The following is a 21866-nucleotide window of genomic DNA, read 5'->3' as shown; positions in this document are numbered from 1 at the left end:
CGGGTCATTTGCAGTTTTGGCCCTATTTTGTGCTGGTGTTTAATTTTGGTCTTTGATGGTAAGCCCTCCGCATCAAAAAGAGCGTCCACTTAGCTTCTTTTTTTTTTTAGTTAAAAAAAGTGTGTTAACTTATCAAATTAAGAAAGAATAACTTTTATTTTCTCATATTTATCCTATTAAGTGTTATGTGATCAAATCTCAATATGTATTTAATTAGGGACAGTTTAGTCAAATTACCTCTTTTTGTCTAGAAGTTAGTATTTTCTTAAGGAGTGTGCAAATGTCTAATTGGAGACTCTTTTTTAAGGAGTGTGCAAATGTCTAATTGGAGACTCTTTTTTAGCTGGAGGGAGTAATAACTAATACTCCCTCCATCCCATTTTATATGAGGGTGTTTGAATGGGCACGATATTTAAAAAAAAATGAAAACTTTTAAAATTTATTGTCTAAAACAAGGCATTGAGAAATGTGTGGCTGTAAATTATTTCATTAAGGGCCTGTTTGGAAAGCCACCTAGGTAATTGGAATTGGGTGGTAATTACGCAGTTTGGCCTGTTTGTTTGACCAAATAATTACACAGTTAAGTGGGAATTGGGTGTAATTACACTTTCCAATTCTCAAAGGGGGTTGAGAATTGGGTGTGATTACACCCTGTAATTATAGGGTTACTTTTTAGTTTGTTTCTTTTTTGTTTATGTTAATTTCTCTTTATTTTAATTTATTTTTTATTTCTATTATTTTAATTTATTTTTTCTTTTTTCTTTTTAATTATTTTTACTTTTTAAAACGTATTTTTCATTGTCTTTCTTCTCATTCCCAGCCTTTACTTCTTGTGATTCCATGTAATTGCTTCATTTTTTTATTTTTTTATTTTATTCATTTAGCATAGCCGCATTATTATTCTAACTTTTGAAACTACATCTCTTAATATTGGAAAGAATAAGTCCTTAACGAGTGATGTTATTAAAGTAGAATTTCATTGTGAATGAGGCTATAGAATTATATTTTTCCTTTCTTTTGAATTATTTACTTAAGTTACATTAGAACTTACTTATATAATGTTGGAATTTAGCACAAGAGTATTATGTTAAACTTTTTCTTTTGGATTTTGAATTTAGGTTATATTTTTTCACATTGCATGTTGTTTATTTTTCACTTACATTTGATGAATTTTTTGTGTCAAACATTTGAATAATGTTATGGCATTATATTTATAAATATTATTTTTTTGTCAAACATCCAATCCATGACGTTTTCACAAAAAGTCTTCTTTTAAGTTTCATAATTAATTAAAATTAAATATTATTAATTTGAAAAACATATATCGATTATTTTTTACAATATTAGTTACAAATATATGATTATCAATTAATATAATTTAAATAAATAATGTGTTATTAAATAACTAATTTATTTAATATCATTTATAAAGGCAAATATTTTTTAAATATTAATTTTAAAAATTTTATAATTAAATTTTATTTTTAAGTTAAACTAACTGTATAATTACACTTGTGCAACTAAACAACACGCTTGTAATTACATTATAATTATGTTATGACAAACAAACAAGTCATTATAATTATACTACTGTGTAATTACTAGGCTGTGTAATTACTACCCTAGTAACAAAGAAATGTGCTTCTCCCTGTGACTGCAACAGATATCCTTAATACCTTGAAAAGCTTGCCTAGTGACAAAGCACCAAGAATTGATGGCTTCCCAGCAGAGTTCTTCAAAGAATTCTGGCCAGTAATAGGTGATGAGGTAACAAGTGCTATATTACAATTTTTTGAGAATGGTAAACTGTTGAATAGTGTAAACTGTGCAACTTTTACATTGATTCCTAAAGTGAGTGCCCCTAACTATGTAAAGGAGTTTAGACCTATAGCATTTTGCTCTACTATCTACAAATTAATTGCAAAAATCTTGACTGCCAAGTTAAAGAGTGTAGTTGATTTTTTAGTAGGGCCACCACAATCAGCCTTTATAGAGGGAAGAAATATTCTAGATGATGTAATAGTGGCTCATGAATTGATCAAGGGGTATGGGCAGAAACATGTATCACCTAGATGCTTCATGAAGCTTGATATCAGGAAGGCCTATGATTCTGTAGAATGGGGCTTGATAATGGTATTGATTGAATTTGGGATTCCTAACAAATAGTGGAGTGGATTATGACTTGTGTTACAACAGTGAGTTATTCCTTATTGATCAATGGAGGGATGACAGAGGTTTTGAAAGCAAAGAAAGGGTTGAGGCAAGGTGATCCTATGTCACCATACTTTTTTGTATTGGTGATGGAATATTTAAATAGATCACTCAAACAGTTAAGGCATGACCCTAATTTTAATTACCATCCCAAATGCTCTAAACATGATGTTACACTTCGTGGTCTTGTACTTTGAGATGCCGTGTGTCCGTGGTTCTAGTCTTGGATACGGGGGTTATTAAGGTTAAATGAGATTAGACAGGTATCATATATTTATAAAGGGTTAAGTTCATGTTTAGTAAGTATTGGAAGGATTAAGGGTTGAACGAATCAACGAGAATAAGTTTCGGGGAAAAGTGGGTTTTATGGTTGGATATACGAATAGTATAAATTTTACGGATATATACCGTATATCTGGCTGACCCCCACCGTAAATTGATTCCAAAAAAGGGTGAACCACTGGTGGGATAGTCCAATTATACGGACCGTATAATTTTTACTGTCCGTAAATTTGACCGTAAATCCGAGTCGGCCCAGAGTTGTTTTAAGTTATATATCCGACCCTTACTCATTTTATTTCATTTCCCACATTTCTCAAGTTCCTGAGAGCTCTAGAACCTTCTCCCAAATATATTCAACCAAACCCAAGTGAAATCAAAGATCAAGAGGCAAAAATCAAGGGATTCAAGTGTTGAGATGCTCACTATCGTTTGTAGAATCCAAGAATTCCTTTGGTGTTGAAGTTGGGGTTTCATCCAAGTGGGTAACTTGATCCAAAGCTTATCCTTATATGATAGAGACATTGGAACACGTGTTCTTCACTTGCAGATTCTCTAGAGCTATTTGGTCCACTCTACTCAACTAGTCGGGCTACTCAAGGAACGTTGGCACCTGGCAGAAGAAGTGGAATGACTAGCAAGAACAATAACAAACAACAGACCCAGAGCAAGTATTCTTGGCTTTGTTGCAGCTGCTGTCATATACCACATCTGGGCTGAAAGAAACTCAAGAAGATTCAAGTCCAAGACAACAACAAGCATACAGATTATTAGGGACATAACTTTACAATTACATATAAGAGGACAGAGCAATTGTAAATGAAGTGGAATGTTAGCTGTGTTGAATTGATTTCCTGTATAGGTTATTTTCCCTCTGTAATAGTTAGGAAGTTTTGAGAAACAGCTCCATAGTCCAAATTGAGCTATCTATACAGAATGTTTACTTGGTTAATGAAAATTTTTACTTTGACCTAAAAAAAAAATTACTACCCTAGTAATTACACCAATTCCAATTACCATGTGGCTTTCCAAACAGGCCCTAAGGGTAAATTGGGAAATTTAAAGTTACATTGTTACTAAATATAGAAAGATGTTTTTCTTTTTTGCACTGATGAAAAAAAAGAAAGTATTGTATAAATTGAGACGAGGGAATAATAACTTGTTCGTGGAGCATAAATTTATTTCTTCCCGTCATCATATCTTGAGCCCGTTTGGATTGGGCATAAGTTGCGCCTTATGTTCGTTTTCAAATTTTTTTTGAAAAGGGTGTTTGGGTGAGTTTTAAGCATTTGTCTTAAATAAGCGAAAAAATTAATCGGGTTTATTTGGCTTAACTTATTTAAAGCAGCTTATAAGCTGCTTTTTTTAAGCCCATCCAACAGGCTCCTTATAAGTTATATCTCATGCTCTTAAAAAACTTGTAACCCACTAAACATAAATTCAGTTTTGTAGGACAAAAATTAAGGATCACTCCATTTGAAGGGGAAACCGTGCAATTAAATGATATACATAGTGGGACGGAAAGATAGTCCTATATTAAGAAAGGGCCCACAAAAACACAATCATCTCAGACATATGGTATTCGTGTTCCGAGGTTGCTTATTACGCCCAGTCAGTTTATGTTTGACCAGAGGGTTAAACTACGGTTTAAAGTAATAAATGAATAATGACTAAACTCATTTAAAATTAATGAGGTCAATATACGGCAAATAATGAGTTATAACACAGTTAGTGTTAAGTCCCACATTGGTGAGATGAGGATCATTTGAACTCCTTATATGAACTTAGACAATCTTCTTCTTATAAGCTAGCTTTTAGGATTGAGTTAGATTCATGATCCATTTCTTTAAAATTAGTTCAACTCAAAACTATTTTTCATTTGTTAATTTATTTTTACGTTATGTGTAATCACTAGACAAAAAGAAAAGTTTTCCTTTGACTAATGTAATAAAAATACTTTAGAAAGTTATTATTTGGATCTTCGCACTATACATCAGGTCATAACAGAAAGTAATTTTAGTCTACACTTTTTTTTTTTTTTTGGTAAACGTTAGTCAGTATGCAATATAAACACTGTATAATTTCTGTGAATACATTATACACTTGCTATATACTGAAGGTATATCAGTGTCAGCTACAAACCGTTAGAGCTAAGCTGATGAAACTTTAGTCAATTGGCCAAAAATTTTGATTTGTATTTATTAAAAGGGGAAAGGGTAAAATTTACCCTCCAAGTATGGTTTATAGTTCAAATTTGCCCTCCGTCAAAGTTTGACATCAAATTTGCCCTTCCGTTAGAATACTTGATAAATTTGCCCTGATTATGAATGGAAGTATGACTAGGACTTCTTATCAGTCCACATAGGCGTCATGTGTATAAACAAATTTAGTTTTTCTTTAAATCTTAGAGTAAAAACTATACTAATTAAATTTTATCATGTATTTTCTTCTTCTTCTTTTTTATTAGAAAAAAAGAATATAATATTTAATCTTCTTCTCCGTTAAACCACCGCTTCCCCTTCTTCTTCACCGCCACTGTCATCACCATCCACCGCCCTCCACCATCGGTTAATTTACTAAGATTAACAGTTGTTTTGTTTTTGGCACCGTCAAAAGATAACAATTTTAACACTTGCATCTCCAAAAAGACGCGCACATAGCAGCCGTTTTGACTCTTCACTTTGCATTTCAGAGAGTTAAAAACAATTTATATGCAGCCACAAACAATTGATTAGTTTAAAGTTCTCAATTACCAAATTTCAAAAGCTCTAATTGATCCATATTCCACAGGCTCGCAGTCTACTATTTTCATTTGGAAAACAACATTAACATAAAAGCTTACAAGTTTCCGTACATCTGACAATACCACTGGTTTTGCCTACCATTGACACATTCTGACTCCTGCAACAATTTACTAAATTAACCGATGGTGGAGGGCGGTGGACGGTGATGACGGTAGAGGAGAAGAGGAAGGGGAAGCGGTGGTTTAATGGAGAAGAAGATTAGATATTGTATTCTTTTTTTATAATTAAAAAAAAATACATGATAAAATTTAATTAGTGTGGTTTTTACACTAAGATTTAAAGGAAAAATAAATTTATTTATACACATGGCGCACATGCGTGGACTGATAAGGAAATCTATAAATACTTCCATTCATAATCAGGGCAAATTTATCAAGTATCCTAACGGAGAGTAGGGCTGTTCAAAACCGAACCGCTACCAATAACCCAACCGCAAAATTGGCTTATTGGCTTAATGGTATTGCGTTATCGAATCAGCGGTTGGGGAATGGATTAAAATTTTATAGTTATCGGCTTATCGGTGCGGGGGCGGATTACTCAATTTTCTTATCGGGTAAACCGTTAATCCGTTAAGAATTTGTCATATTTATATTCTTAGCCCTAACAAATATAATATGTACTGTGATTGTAATTTGTAAACCTAAAGCTAAAGCCTCAACCTAAAATATGTATCTCTATTTCTGTTAATTCCTCACGTTGTGGGATTTCAGCACCGGTTGTTGTTGTTGTTGTCGTTGTATTTCTGTTAATTGTGAAACCTGGTTGTTTTCTATCAAATAATTCATTCCCTGTTTCTTGTTTGCCTATATTGTAGTTTGCTAATTTTCTTGGAAAACTGTTGCTACTTGCTACGCTATTTTTACTAATATTGAATCCAACATTTCAATCTTCTTGGTTATATTCCTATCCCTTTTTTTTTTGGAGGATATCAGTATCTTCTTTATGACCTATAAGGTAAAAATATTACATTTTGAGTCACTTTAAAGGCAGGTAATTTCCTTGACTACATGTGATTTTATCATTCATTTTTCTTGGGTTAGATTTAACCGATACACCGCCCGATAACCGTCCGATAATTGCTAATCCGATACCGAACCAACCGATATCTTATAGGTTGGCTAGCGGATTAGCACTTTTAAAAGCTGATAACCGTTAAGCCGAACGGTTAAGCGTAATTATCCGTCCAATCCGCCCGATAAGCAACCCTAACGGAGAGGGCAAATTTAATGTCAAACTTTGACGGAGGGCAAATTTAAACTATAAATCATACTTAGATGGTAAATTTGACCCTTTTCCTTATTAAAACTTGTAACGTTTAGCAAGGATATTTTCTAATTCATATCATAGTACTTCATTTTTTTCCCTAACTCGATAAATATATTTTTTTATGAATTATTTTAAACTACACTATTCAAAAGTCTTTTTTTTTTTTTATACTGTGTGCCTAGTAAAAAAACTCTCGTGTAAATCACGACAGAGGGAGTAAGGAAAAAGAATGAACAAGTAAACAAATTCACAAATTGCTTTCACATTTTACAATCTTTGTGCTTCATAAGTGGGTGATGGAGAAAAGTTGTAACTTGATTTACATTGTCCTTTCATACTAACCTTGAGTTTTCAATTAATTTAGGGCAGCCCGCTGAACTATTATACGCAGAGGCGAATTCAGGATTTCAAGAGAATGGATTCACCATTACGGGGCTTTTGCCTTTGGTTCGTTGCAGCTTAGCGCCTATGGGGGTTTTTGATTTCTTTTGCCTTTTGGAACCTGGGCAATTAGAAATAACGGGAAAAAAGTCATTAGATGTAATATAAAAAAAAAAAAATCACTTTTCACTTTTGGGTAATTAGAATTATAGAAGAAAAAGGATTTGGAATAATATAAAAAGGAAAGCTAAAAGACTGCTTTAGAAAGAAAAAAAAAAGCATAAAACGTGCAAGAGTTCAGGTTCAATCTTGTGACCTTGAGAAAATAAACATAGCCCCTAGCCAATGCTCTACTCAGTCTGGTTTGACCATGTCTTCCTTCAGTTAATATTAGATATATATTCAGAATTATACACATAATATATCGAGTTTAGTCGAGTGATCATGTGTTTACGTGACTCAAGTTTTATAGCTAAATTCACCCTGATTATACGCAGTCTTACCCTACATTTCTGTAAGAGGTTGTACTTACAGCTCGAATCCGTGACCTCTTGGTCACATGGCAGCAACTTACTAGTCACGTCAAGACTCTTCTTCGAGTTTTTAGTTAATTTAAACTAACTTAATTGCTGAGAGAAATAGATGACCAAAAGAAACAAAAATATTTTGGGAGGGGGTCAAAGTGACTATAATTTTTATGTGGGTCCCATGAGGCCGATGGACTGACTTGGCTCAAAAACCTCAATTTGAAATGGGTCATTTGGCCGATTGTCCTTCAAAGGCATTGTCTTTAATTTTTGTCCCTCAAATTGGTGGTCTTTAATTTTTGGACTTTGCCTATACCTCGAGGTCGTGGGTTCAAATTCTGGCTCAATTAAAAAAAAAATTGCAAGGTAGAGTTTTGCAAAATTTTAACCGAATAAAAAAAAATTGCTTTAATTCAAACCTCTACCTCAAGGTAGAGTTTTGCCATGCCTGAAGGTAGCAAAGCTCTGCCTGATCAGGTAGAGTTTGAGGCAAAACTATACGTTGCGAATCTAAATTCGACCTTATAATTTTTTTAAAATTTTTGATTAAGCGGGAATTCGAACCTGAAACTAAGAATTTTTTGGCGAAGGAAAAAAACTAAAGACCACCAATTTGAGAGGCAAAAATTAGCCTTTGGAGGACATTCAGCACGAAAAAACATGATTTGAAATGGGCTACAAAACTGCAAGCCCATCTCAATACAACTAGCAAGTTAGGCGCACTCGACTAGTCAGACTCATTTCATTTTTTTGTGCGGATTGCCCTTCAAAGGCACTGGTCTTTAATTCCCTCCACCACCAATTGGTGGTCTTTAATTTTTGTCCTTCGCTTAATCGTTGAGGTTCTGATTTGAACCTCAGCTTAGTAAAATAAAAATAAAAAAAAATTGCAAGACAGAGTTTTGCATGCAACTACCTCATGCAGAGTTTTAAGGTAGAGTTTTGCATTCAAAACTCTGCCTGAGGCCTAACTTTGGCCCGAATAGGCCTAATTTTGCTACGAAACTTTGCCTTGTGATTTTTTTTTTGACCGAGCTGGGATTTGAATCCCAAAACTCATGATATTAGGCGAAGGACAAAAATAAAAGACCACCAATTTGAGGGACAGAAATTAAAGACCAATGCCTTTGAAGGGTAATCATGCTAATGACCCAACTCATTTCAACAACTCTATTTGAGTAATGTTTTGTGCATGAAGTGATAAATTCTCCTTCACAAAAATAATAATAATAATAATAATAATAATAATAATATTAATTATAAAAAACGAAACCTTTGAAAATGGAAAATTAGTTGCAAGCATATAAATATCATTTTAGAGACAATTTTACATTTTATAACGTGTCTTACAATATTATTAATTCATACACTGTTTCTATTTAAACGATCTCTTCTTTAGTTGTTCCTAACATATATAAAAGAGAGCTAATTAATTATAACATAAATTGAAATGAATGATCATACTTGCATCCAGGGCAGAACTAACCCTTCGTTAACTTTAAAGAATTAGAACCCCAAATCCGTAAGCTTCGAATCTTAGCTGCGCCCTCTGCTTGCATGACATTGTTTTATGGGAGCATAATTTATTTTTGTATACCTATTTTACTACTATTATTAACTTTAACTACTATACTATTAATAAGAAGGAATAGAGGAGCTTGGGGTCAAAGTGAATTAGCCGTTTTGCCCTTAATATTTAAATTTATCCCATCGTTTCTCTTTGTGTAATTTGATAAATATTTCAACTTCTGGGGCCTTTATATAGAGTTAATTACGCTGTATATCAATTAGAATAATAATGCTACTAAAATTGACCTATAGTTTTAAATCTTACAAAAAATGACCCAGCTCCTTTCCCACTCTCATGCTTTCTCTCTCACGTTCTCTCTCTTTGCCTCTTCTCTCTCGCCCTCCCCTGCCACTTCACATCCGTCATTATCGCCAGTGGTGGTTAAGATCTAGATATAGATCTATCAGAAAACTCGTCGCAGGTGGTGGTTGAGATCTAGATCTAGATCTATTAAAAAACTCATCGAGGTGGTGGTGGATTAACCGGTGATGAAACACATGTGGCGGAGATGCAATAACTGACGGTGGTGGTCACCTGGGTGACTACAGTGCACATTAATCAGTCATATTCATCAGCTCAATCCCACATCCCACAGAATTCTAGTAATTCTATTTGAAAAATGAATAATCATGAAAAGCATACCCATGGTTTTGTAAACTTGTGCAGTTGATCTCTGAATTTGCTGATTTCTTCTTCTGCTGCCTTTCTTGTTTGCATTTCGTTTTGAAGCAATATCTTATAATATTGTATAATAGTGTAAATCGGTGTATACACCTCTCTTATACACTATTATACATTTTTATACATCTATATACGTAATGTATCTGTCTTGTATACTTATGTATATAGGTGTATAAATATGTATAAGTCGTATTCAAAATCAGTCCAGATCTATGTTTATATCCACTTATACAATATTGCATAATTGTGTATAAATATGTATATGTGCGTATTTTCTTATATATACATTAAAAAATATGTATATGTGGCGTATTTTCTCGTATAATATTGTATAATTAAATTTTTTAGTGTATATACCTACACATTATACACCTTCAAACACCTGTATACATAATGTACTTGTTATTTGTATATAAGTGTATAACACTGTATAAAAATATTTTTGGGCCAAAGCTTTGTAATGTAAGTTTTAGGCTATTTTTTTGTAATGTAAGTGAGCAAATTATATATTTCTCAAATTTTCCCCTTTATATACCCTCAAAAGATGATGTCAGCTGTACGTTTATCTATTTTACTGTGCTTTGTCAAGCTGTGGGTCCCACCAAAGTTAGGACCACCTGACCGTTGAACCTGGCACTTTTTCCTTTAAACTGCCAAGTGACAAGCTTGTATAGGCACAAAATCTATGGTCCCCATGCAGATAGTAAATTGCTTCTGCAGTCCTTTTGCTTGCTTAAATTCTAATTATACCCCTTATTTGGTGTAATATCTTATAGTTGTAGGACTGAAGTTTTGCTGGGATATACATATTTTAAGTATTAATTGATTCACCAATTATATTAATTTGTAAATAGTATGGTGCCCTATTCAATTACGTAACTACTCCAACTTGAAGGAACGAAGGTAAAAACATTCTAATTCCTTTATTTATGTTGCATAGCGACACAAAGAAATTATTCTAATATTTCTAATATTTTAATATTTAATATTCTGCTAAAGAAACTTAGATTAGTTTTAAAGTTTCAAAGAAACTGATGCATTACTTTTTAAATTAAAATTATCATAGTGAAATTATAAATTAAGGATAGAATGATTATTTTGTACTACATCGATCTATCCCATTGTATATGACACGTTTGCCATAAGGAGATTTTAACAATAATTTCATTGTGAATTTTAAATGCTGTGCACTTTTGTAAATCTTGCAAACTCTCATGTCATTTTTTTTATGTCCGAAAAGGTTTTGAATGTGCTAATGCCGTGTGATGGTGACACGTGATTAATTTGGTGAAAACAAAGTATTTTCTCCGTTTCAATTTATGTGATACTTTTTGCTTTTTAAGAGTTAATGCGACTGAACGTTGAAACTAAATTGGATTAGATTAACTCAATATTTTAAAAAAATTTATATATTTTAAAAATACATCAAAAGTACTATAAGTTGTAACTTTTCTTATATAAATTTGGTGAAAAAATACATCTTATAATGTTAATCAAAGATCATGCTGTTTGAATCTTGAAAAGGAAAAAATATCACATAATTTGGAACAGAGAATAATAATATTCAGATTCACCTTTCTTTGCGCTTCCTTGTAAATCGGATTTTGATCATTTTAACCAACTCATAATAAAGAAAAAGACTACTATTTCAAAACCTGATAACAATTTAGTTTGGTAAAAATGCTCACTTTAGATATAAAGGACATCTTTATTCATTTATGTGCATGTAATGGCATGCTTATTGTATTTAAATTAACATATATAAGCACCATTATATATAATGTCTAACATATAGCAATGCAAGCCTTTTTAAAAATATCATCTACATTGATAAGTTGGTCAAAAGAAATGAAAAATACTGTAATTTATCTTAAACTGAACATAGGAAATTAAATATGGCTATCTGATAACGTACATTTTTTTGACTGAAAAATTTAAGTTTAAATTTAGAAAAAGTTACCATTTTACTTTAAAATTTTATCCTTGATCAAGAATAGAGATAGAGATTCACGTGACTTAAATAATTTTTGCCTAAATTACGTATTTCAATTACAAAATTCATAAAACAATATAATTTTGCTTATGTTGGGCCCGAGCTTTCTTCCCCGCTAGTTGCTAGATATAAACATCGTGTATTTTGAAGAAAACTCAAAGTAACGGGTGATTATTGAATATAATTAGGCCCCATTTGTCCATAGATATCAAAAAAAAATTCACTTTTTTTTTGGAATTGGAATTGGAGTTGGAGTTGTGTTTGGCTATAGTTTTTGAAATTGTAGTTTTTAGTGAAATGTAGTTGTAAAAAAGTGAAAAAAATGAATTTTTTTTGAAAAATAAGTTTTTTGTATTCCGGAATACAACTTCAAATTGTATTCGGAATTCTCATGGCCAAACGCTGATTTTGAAAAAAAGTAAAAAAATTTCTAAAATAAAATGAATAATTCTTTATGGTCAAATGGGGGCTTAGTGTATCAAAAAACTAATGGCAATAAGTGAGAAAAAAGGTAAATAGGATGACCTCCCCAATAGGAGTTGGGAGTTGCACGCAAAGACCTTAGTTGTCACCCGTACAGGAACAAAACAAAAACCTCAGTGTCTGTCTCCGACCCTTGTCCTTCGCTTTCTCTCTCTTGTTTCTCTCTCCTATTCTTTTACTCTCCATTTTCCACCAGCTAGCTAGGGTTTTACTGAGGGAGTTGGGGTTATCCAACTCTTACCCATTTCCATTTTTACACTTGTCATCACCACATAATTCTTTTTTTCTTTTTTACATTAAAGAAGTGGAGACAAACAAGATTGAGTCTTTCTTTGTAAACAAAAAGAAATTTCTGGGATTCTTGAAGAGTGAGGCTAATTAAAGATTGATGGCTAAGACTAAACCTGGAAAGAAAGACCTTGATTCTTACTCTATCAAGGGCACCAACAAAGTTGTTAGACGTATGATTGTGTGCTTGCTTTTATTCCATTACTTTATTTGATCAATATTTGGTTTTGGTAATTATTTTGTTGTGTGTTAGAAGGATAGAGCTGGTCTTTTTTTTTTTTTTTTTTGCGGGTGTTACAAGTTGTTTACTTTGTCTCATTCAGGTACTACTCTTTTTTTTTTTTTTTTTTCATTCAATGCTTTGTGTTATTGATTGTCTTTGGAATACTACTACTATCTTTCTGAAGACCATTTATTTGTAGCTTATTGGATTTTGTCTTCCTAAATTATTTGGTCATTCTTTAACTTTGCTTTAATTTTTCAATTAGGGGTCGTTTGGTTGCTGGTTAGAAAGTGAGTTATTCATGTATTAAAACCAGCATAACTAGTACAATGTTTGGTAGCATTTTAGTTGCTATGTATAAAATTCAGCACACCAAGTACGGTGTTTGGTTACCAGTTTCGAATTTCACATAACTAATACATGTATAAAGTCATGAGGGAATCTATGCATTATTTATACAGGGTAGAAGATGGAATAATTAATAGTACATGAACAGATAAATCCTGCATAACTCTAACCAGCAACCAAACAACCCCTTTAATGTGTAGATGTCCTAATACACACACACACACACACACACAAAAAAAAAAAAAAAAAAAAAAAAAAAGAAGAAGAAGAAGAAGAAGAAAAATAGCAGCCATATTTCGTGTATTGTGGTTCCCAAGGACTTTGATGAGATTTGGGGTGTTTGCTTCTCTTCACTATCAGCATTGAGTTGTTTAAGTTTTGGATTGTTGGAGGTCACTAGACTGATTTTTTTTTTTTTTTTTTGAACTTCTCAGCTGGTGATTGTGTGTTAATGAGACCGGCTGATCCTGATAAACCTCCATATGTGGCAAGAGTAGAGAAGCTAGAGGCTGACCACCGGAACAATGTGAAGGTCAGAGTTAGATGGTACTACCGACCTGAGGAGTCTATTGGTGGTCGCAGACAATTCCATGGGGCCAAAGAGCTCTTCTTGTCAGATCATTTTGATGTGCAGAGTGCACACACCATTGAAGGGAAGTGCATAGTGCACTCTTTTAAGAACTACACCAAATTGGAGAATGTGGGTCCTGAGGATTACTTTTGTAGGTTCGACTACAAAGCTGCAACAGGAGGTTTTACTCCTGACCGTGTTGCTGTGTGAGTTTCTAATAGCTTTTCTGTTAAACTCGGAATGAAGTTGAAAGTTATGCTCTCGTAGTGTTTACTAAAACCAGGATACTTTGGGATGCTTTGATTTTGAAGGTATTGCAAGTGTGAGATGCCCTACAACCCTGATGATCTCATGGTGCAATGTGACGGATGCAAAGACTGGTATGATGACAATATCCATAAAATTATTCATCTCTTTACGCATTAGCATGCCTTTTTTGCTTGTATGCATGGAAATCAACAAGTATCTCTCCATTTAGTGTTTAGTTAAAAATAAAAGGATATTATCATATAGACAATGTGCAGTCAACTTCAATGGGACACAAAGCTTGAAAAGGCAACAAATGAATTGTGTCTCTTTCCCCACCTCCTTTTTATCAGCAAATGTAGCAATTATTTAGTTCATTCGTGCAGATTTTATCTTCTGTAATGGATTATTAAGATGTCTTGCCTTTTATTGTCCACTATCCACTTTATCTTACCATATCCACCAGGGATAATAAAGGTTCATCTATGATTTTTCACATCCCATATCAAGCTATTGTCTTAATGTTGGTAGATAATCTAAGTTCCTTTAGAAATGATGAGAACTGGAAATTTTATTAGAAGGACAAAAGTACCTATCTCCGTGTGGAACTTAAAAAGGAAGAGTCTTCATTAATCTGGAGTGTGAATCTTCCTGTGTCCATCCATAATTGCCTCCATTGGTTTTGGGTAAAATTGTTACACTCTTCAGCATTATGTATTTAGGAAGCCTGAGTTATCATGGAGTTTTTAGCATAATCTAATTTTCCATATTACGATTATTTGATAACTGTATCTATAAAAAGTCTTTTCATTTTGCCTGCAATTCTATTGCAGGTTCCATCCCTCTTGTATGGGTATGACCATTGAAGAAGCAAAGAAATTAGAGCATTTCTTGTGTTCTGACTGTTCCTCAGAAGATGAAACCAAACGTCCTTTGAACTCATTTCATGTTTTACCACCTGATGCCAAGGTAAAAATTCTGTTACACTCAGTATTATTAGTCCCTGCTGAACTGTGTCTTACTTCAGATACGTTCTTCATAGTTAACAAGTGAAAGAACGCGAATTACTCATTTTTAGTAGCAAGATTGGCTTCATCGAGTTAGGAACTGCTTTCACTGGCAACAGATTACATTAGTTGAGTAGAATCTCATTAAGTTAGAGTCTTTTTACTAACTGAAAGAAAACTTCACCTTATCAAAAAAAAAAAAAAAACTGAAAGAAAACTTTCTCTGTCCCTTTTTAAGTGTTCTTATTGTCTGGACATGGGTAAGAGGATGACATGAAGATACGCTAATAAAAATAGGTATAAAGCTGAGATAAAATTAACTTCTGAGAAATTTAAACTTTAAATAGTGTAGCTTTGAAGTATCATATTCATGTTGTCTTTAATCAATGATTTAACTATGCCTCAATCTCAAACTAGCCGCTATATGATCATTTATATTCAATTTAGAGGATTATCAAAGCTAGACTATTGTTCGGTTGGCCGTGAACCTACCTCAACCCTCCTTTATCCAAGCTTGTGACTTAAAATACTCACATTAGAGAAGTTGCTTGTTACCCTTAGTATTTGGAATTTTTGTTATTAGAGTTAAGGTATTGGAGACGCATCTAATAAGGTGGAGGCGAAGTCACTCTTTTAGGAAAATTGCATATATTTAGAGCAATTCAAAAGGAAAAGTTGGACATTACATGTTACGTTAATCTGGGAGTATTCTGTAATTGTTGCTTTACTAACCATATGTCCACTGATAAGGTGCAGAACTACTCCTTACTTTTGTATGATGTCGGGTCATTTTGGTTTTCCATCAAGCTTGTGAGCACTGTATCTTATTCTTTTAGAATGTGTCGGTAACTTATTTGGAGATATAAAGGAGTTCAGATAGCCTTTGGGGTTGTTTCTTTCTTTCTTGTCCTTTGAAGATGATGTAAATAGTTGCAAAGGTTTTTTTTTATGTTGCTAAGGTTAAATCTCAAAGATGATTTCCTAAATTTGTCCTAATCTTCTGTGCTGTCTTGAGAGTTGGATATTACTTTCTTTTCTTCAACTTCAAATTTGTCCGACATAAAACTATTCAAATTTGTCTGACATAAAACTATGTAGGCTTTGATATTTTTGAACTACGTAAACAATGTAGGCTTTTGTATTAAGCAGCAAATTTTCAACTCAAACATGAGGCTTCAATAAGCTTTGGATGTTCTATGATATCACCAAAAGATCTAGGACTGGTTGTCAACAAAGTGATTGTCATGTTATATGATGTTTTGAGGTGCATATAATCCATAAATTTCATTACCACTTCCTACAAATTGTAACCTTCTTGTTCTTTAGATTTCTGTAATGAACCCTGCGACAGTTTTGAAGGAATTATAGGATAAATATATTCTAATTCAAAAGTTTCTTAGTTAGCTTAGTATGGCGGTGTACTTATTCATATTCTATATGTACCTTTGGCATACAACTTGTATGCTGGCTTCGCCCCATTATATCAACAAAATAATTTCATAAAAGAATGTTCTGCATGTTATTAATTTCGTTTCTTGAGTTTCATGTCATCTTACCTCATTGTTTACTCTTTTCCCCTGTTCTTCATAAATCATATATTTGTTGTGAAGTGAAAGTGGTACCCATCTTACAGCTGAGTGGCCTAAAGAAATTTGTATGTCAATAATTTGGGAGAAAAGTAATCATGATCACATGCAAAACACATGGGCAAGACCCCTCTAACACTGTTTGGCATGGAGAGTTATGTACCAATGCTTGTTGAAGTTGGTTATATAGTTGGATCCTATGCTATATCTATGAGACTTGAGTTTATTAAGGTATTGGATTTTGAAGTAATTGATTTCAATTTTGTCTCCCTACCGTGGTATTTTATGTAAGAATTCAGTGGGAAGAAGAGTAGATTATGCAGTGATATTTATGTAAGAAATTAAGGTTAGGGGGAGGGATGACTGTTAATGGGGAAAGTAAATGGTGTGGTATCTGACTTCTTGGGTTATCGATTCAAATCTCTATCTTTCTGTAACGATGAATGTTTGATAAACTGATAGAACGGTTGGTAGTTGAGGTGATATGGGTAGCTGACTATTTATTGAAATACTATCTTCCTACGTGTAGATTGGAATTAAAAAACGACTACATATGCATCCATGTACATCTTTCTATGTGCCTCAAGGGGATCACAACGTTTAGTTTTGTCAACCGAGAAAATAACTATCTCCAACTTTGAAACTCGGTGGATAAAAAGCCCTTTTCCACTGTTAAGGGCTCGTGACCTGCAATGTACTTACCTTCGTTGAACTAAAGCCGTGGAGGTTCCTGAAGGGGATTGCTTCCTGGTAGTGCTATCCTAGAAATTTAAGCTTTTGTTTGTAAACTTGACTACTATAGTTTATCTGTAACCGGAAAGCATTTAGCTAAACTGCAACTATTCCCATTGCTAGGTGGAGTCAAAGCGCAGGAAGAGATAAATAGCTGACCTTAATGCAATATGAGGAGGAGGTACGCATTTTCTTGCGTAGTCGTTCTGGCATTGTTGTATGTGTTATCAAATTGTATAGCGCTGAGGCACGAGAGAGTACTTTATTTTTTGCAATAGCCAGAAGCCCTTACTCTATTTATTGTGGTAACTTACTATTTATAAAAGTTTGTGGCACTAGACTGGGCTGTCTACTGAACGCAATTTGTGTGGCCTAATGAGTAATAACTGGATATTGCAGAGTGCCAAAAGAATCTAGTTACCTTTTTCTTTGTTCATTTTATAACTACGGCTTCCCCACCCAGTCCCCCACCCCCCCTCCCCCCCTCCCCACTCGCCCAATACTGTGTTCTTGAAAATGGAGAAGTTGGATGTGAAGCTATGATGACAAGCCTGTAAGAGCTGATCAAGGATCATATTGACGAATAAGAACGGTGCCCCATCTCGAGTTGCTCATCTCTGGTTTGAATTGGTTAAGTGAGTTGTAATTCGATTAAATGTTCCCGGGAACTAATTGACCTATAGAGGTCTCTTGATCAAGGTCCCTTGATCGAGGTCCCTTGCAACACTCCTTGTACTTGATTAATGGCAAATTGAGAAACTTCAGCAGCTGAAGAAGTGTTATTTTTGCTGCTCACTTTACTGTGAGTTTGTGTTCTTGCTTTCACAAATGGCTCAGATGTCTTTGCTCTTAGATCTGAATTTTGGTCACCAAATATTGATCAACCATTGTAAAATGTGTATTCCAGTTACCCGTTCAAATGCAATATAAGTGGGGCAATTGCGAATTGCCCTTCTTTTGGGGCGGTCTTTAAATTTTGCCCCTCATATTTGAAATCTTTAAATTTTGCCCTTCGGCTAAAACTCATAGGTTCCAGGTTCGAACCCTTAATCAGTCAAAATTTAAAAAAAATTCGCAAGAAAGAGTTTAAATTTCGCTATGCCACTATCGGTATACACTTGTTAAGGAATTACCAAAGTTATGTCGGACATGCGTACTTATGCGCTTGCAAATGGAACTTGGCGTAAGTATCTTGGGTCCGACATAACTTTGGTAATTCCTTCACTAGTTATCTTAGGATCGTATATTTATGGGCAAACTTTTAATGGGTACATTTTTTAGTTAAGCTTTAACTAAAGTCTTTTAGTTATGCGCTTGTAAAATTTGGAGACTTTTAGTTAAGGCATAACTAAAAGTATGCCCCATAAGGCATAGACTTTGTCTTATAAGGCAAATTTTTAGTTATGCCTTAAGGAAAAGTTCCGTCTTATGGGGCATACTTTTAGTTATGCCTTATGGGGCATACTTTTAGTTGTGCATTAACTAAAAGTTTGTCTCATAAGGCATAATTAGGAAAGACTTTTAGTTAAGGCTTAATTAAAAGTTTGCCCATAAGTATGTCGGATCCGGCATAAATTTGTTAAGGAATTATCAAAGTTATGTCGGATCGAGGTATACTGTACCAAGTACGCGTATAAGGCATGGGTATGCGGGTCGGCATAACTTTGGTAATTCTAACAAGTGTATGCTTTAGTCCGGCATACACACGACCCAAACCTTATCTTGCAATATTTTTTTTTTAATTTATGCTTGAGCGGGGGTTCGAACCCAGAACCTCATGATTTCTGCGTGAGTGCTCAGGATTGCAACGCGAAGGGCAAAAGTTAAAGACCAGCAATATGAGGGGCATAATTTAAAGATCACAACTATGAGGGGTAAAATTTAAAGACCACCCCAAAAGAAGGGCAATCCGTGCAAAAAAAAGATATAAGTGTTACTCTGCTCAATCCGAAGCGAGTTTGGGCCGATACATGAAACATATCAGGAAATTACACCCAATGACCTGAAAACTTGTGGTCTTGGATTTTTGACTCCGGTTGCCCCATGGGCAGACATTTAAGGCCAAAAGTCAGAAGCGTTGCCTGTACAAAATTTGTTTAACTTGAAGTTTTGCCTATATGGGGTCAAAACTTCAAGACCATACAATTCCAGGGCCTTTTTTTGGTAAATCACTGGTATTGTATCTATTCGTCGAAATTGATGAGCTTAAATAATTCAAATAGAACAAAAAAAATCGAATTAAAAAAAAGGGGGCAGTCAACCCGCAAGGGTGGTCCAGTTGGTTGAGCATGGAGCTTTCATAATGGAGGTCTCAGGTTTGAAACTCTCCCGTACAAAAGTAGGGGATTTTGCCTTCTGGGTCGAGCTCATCACACATGGCTTGCCTAGTGCGGGTTACGTCTCATGTGTGGTTTGCGAGCTATTGCACAGGAGCGGGTTTGCCCCGTGCGCACTTAAAGGGCAGCGGCTGCGGTTCTCTTGTCATAAAAAAAAGGGGCAGTCTGGTGCACTAAGCTACTGCTATGCACGGGGTCCGGGGAAGGGCGGACCACAATGGTCAATTGCACGTAGCCTGCATTTATACAAAAGGTTGTTTTCATGGCTCGAATCCGTGACACTTTACTAGTTACGCCAAGGCGAATTAAAAGAAGGAAAAAGCGTTTTACCCAAGAGTTTTCTCGTTTCTCACATCATAATGTCACGTTGGGCTCTCCATAAGTTGTATTGCCAAGAGTTGGTTAAAAAATTTACATTTGTACTTGGATTTCTTATTAACTAATTCAAGCATAACTCAATTGCAAACTATATTTCTACAAATAAAATGGATTTAAAGATACTTAGTAGTAGATAATATTTAATATTTCTAAGATAAAGCGCATATTTGTCACTCATACAAGCTTATATTTTTGTTCATATAAAAATAGTTTATTTGAATTTTTGGTTCTGTAATATATTTTTGTATTATAGTACCAAATTGTCCAGATAAAGCAGGAGATTATAGATAGGATAGAATTACTCAAATTGTCCAGGAAAGCTCATAGGCGTACTGGCTTAATACAACATTTATGTAATTAGTTTTCATTCTGTTGGATCCCTAGTTTTCTTTGCGGAAACCTTCAGAAGGTGTCTGGGATCTTAGGTGCTCTTTATGTGTTTTGTTCTTTTGTTAGTAATGGTAATGTTCACACTTTAACAAAGAAAAAAAAATTGTATTTAAAAATGTATTCGAATATGTAATTACTACTTGTGCAAACAAGCATAATATTGAGAATTTCACTATCTAATTACGTTATGACAAACATTTGTAATTGTTAGATTCTTTTTACTAGTAGTCAAGTTATTACATAGCGGTGTCCAAGAAAACCCCAAAAAAGATAACGTTCGTTTGTTGAGTGATTCCCTTTTCACTTCTAAATATTTTAAACTAGGGGTGTACAAAGTAAACCGACAAACCGCACCAAACCGATAAACCGAGTCAAACCGAGAAAAAAACCCGACTAGTGGTTTGGTTTGACTTGGTTTGGTGTTGAGAAAAAAAACCCGATCATAATTGGTTTGGTTTGGTTTTAACTAAAAAAGTCAAACCGAACCAAACCAACCCGATATTACATGTATTCAATTTTTAAAATATTTTATACATAAAAATATTTATTTGTAATGGAATTTATAAATATTTCTTTTATTTTTTCGTAGTTTTTTTTATCTATTATCATATTATTCAAGCTTGAACTTAAATTTTGAATGTCAATAAGTTTTATATCCTATGGATATTTGTAACTCAAATAAAGTTCAAACCAAAACCACTCAACTTAACGCTAACAAAAGAAATTCAATTTACCACTAGGAATGACAATAATGTTGGATATCTATTCTTTAGTTTTGCGTAATTAGTTTAGAGAGTGAAAATACATAACTTAAGTTTTTTTCTTTGTCATGTAATTAATACTTATTAGCAGTGCTTATTTTAGCATGACTTAGTATTTTTAGATTATGGTCATTTTCTTTATGGCTTGTTAATTAGCAATATTTATTTTAACCGATTTTATTAGTTTTTGTTGAATATTTTAATACAATGTCATCACTCTTCTCACATTTTGTGTTATTTTCTTAAGAAACACCTTAATTATATAGTTGTATCTTACTAGGACAGAAATATTTGAAGTAAAAGTTATATGTATTGTATCAAGACTATTCCGGAAAAAAAAAAACCCGAAAAACCCGAGAAAACCGAATAACCCGAGAAAACCCGAGGTTGAAAAACCCGAATTTTATTGGTTTGGTTTGGTGTATAAATTTAAAAACCCGACACGATTGGTTTGGTTTGGTGCTTAAAAAATTCGAACCAACCCGGTCCATGTACACCCCTATTTTAAACTATAATATTATGCAGTTGCTTCTGTCAGAGGGATGATTAATTGTTTAATTTCGATGACTGATATTCTAGTCTTTCGTGGTAAAAAAACGACTCGATAAAGTTCGAACGTACTCTAACATGCATTCTTCCTTCTTATTTTTTTTTAGCTTCTTACTTCTTGTTTCCAAAAACCCCCTCTTGTATTATTCAAGAACCAAAAAGGAAATAAACGACAAATAGACATGGTTGATCTTCATTTTGCTATATTAGTAAGTCCATTTATGTAACGAATTTTAGCCAATGGAAAGTAGAAAGA

General features: G+C 33.7%; 1 protein-coding gene across 3 annotated transcripts; it reads left to right on the top strand.

Moving 5' to 3' along the window:
* Positions 1 to 12272: 12272 nt before the first annotated feature.
* LOC132036314 (chromatin remodeling protein EBS-like) lies at positions 12273 to 17972 on the top strand. 3 transcript variants are annotated; one of them, XR_009409559.1, is made up of 6 exons: positions 12273 to 12656; positions 13489 to 13831; positions 13937 to 14005; positions 14705 to 14840; positions 16994 to 17214; positions 17320 to 17972. XR_009409559.1 is itself a non-coding variant. In XM_059426621.1 (5 exons), the coding sequence occupies exons 1-5, from the start codon at positions 12584 to 12586 to the stop codon at positions 17344 to 17346; spliced, it is 648 nt and encodes a 215-aa protein (XP_059282604.1). In that variant the 5' UTR covers positions 12277 to 12583; the 3' UTR covers positions 17347 to 17972. The 3 variants fall into 3 exon arrangements, 1 of the variants encoding a protein (XP_059282604.1); XR_009409560.1 differs by lacking the exon at positions 12273 to 12656 and adding an exon at positions 12790 to 13390; XM_059426621.1 differs by lacking the exon at positions 16994 to 17214 and having other exon boundaries at positions 12277 to 12656.
* Positions 17973 to 21866: the final 3894 nt, after the last annotated feature.

Source organism: Lycium ferocissimum, chromosome 11 (genome assembly GCF_029784015.1).
Source record: "Lycium ferocissimum isolate CSIRO_LF1 chromosome 11, AGI_CSIRO_Lferr_CH_V1, whole genome shotgun sequence".
NCBI lineage: Eukaryota > Viridiplantae > Streptophyta > Magnoliopsida > Solanales > Solanaceae > Lycium > Lycium ferocissimum.
Note: the sequence above shows the minus strand (reverse complement) of the source record. Positions and strands in the feature narration are given on the sequence as shown.

Bases quoted from the DNA above. Each gene is read 5' to 3' on its own strand.
- LOC132036314 (XM_059426621.1), top strand. From the start codon at position 12,584: ATGGCTAAGACTAAACCTGGAAAGAAAGACCTTGATTCTTACTCTATC. The intron at 13,832-13,936 runs GTGAGTTTCTAA...TTGATTTTGAAG, and splicing joins ACTCCTGACCGTGTTGCTGT to GTATTGCAAGTGTGAGATGC. The intron at 14,841-17,319 runs GTAAAAATTCTG...TCCCATTGCTAG, and splicing joins TTTTACCACCTGATGCCAAG to GTGGAGTCAAAGCGCAGGAA.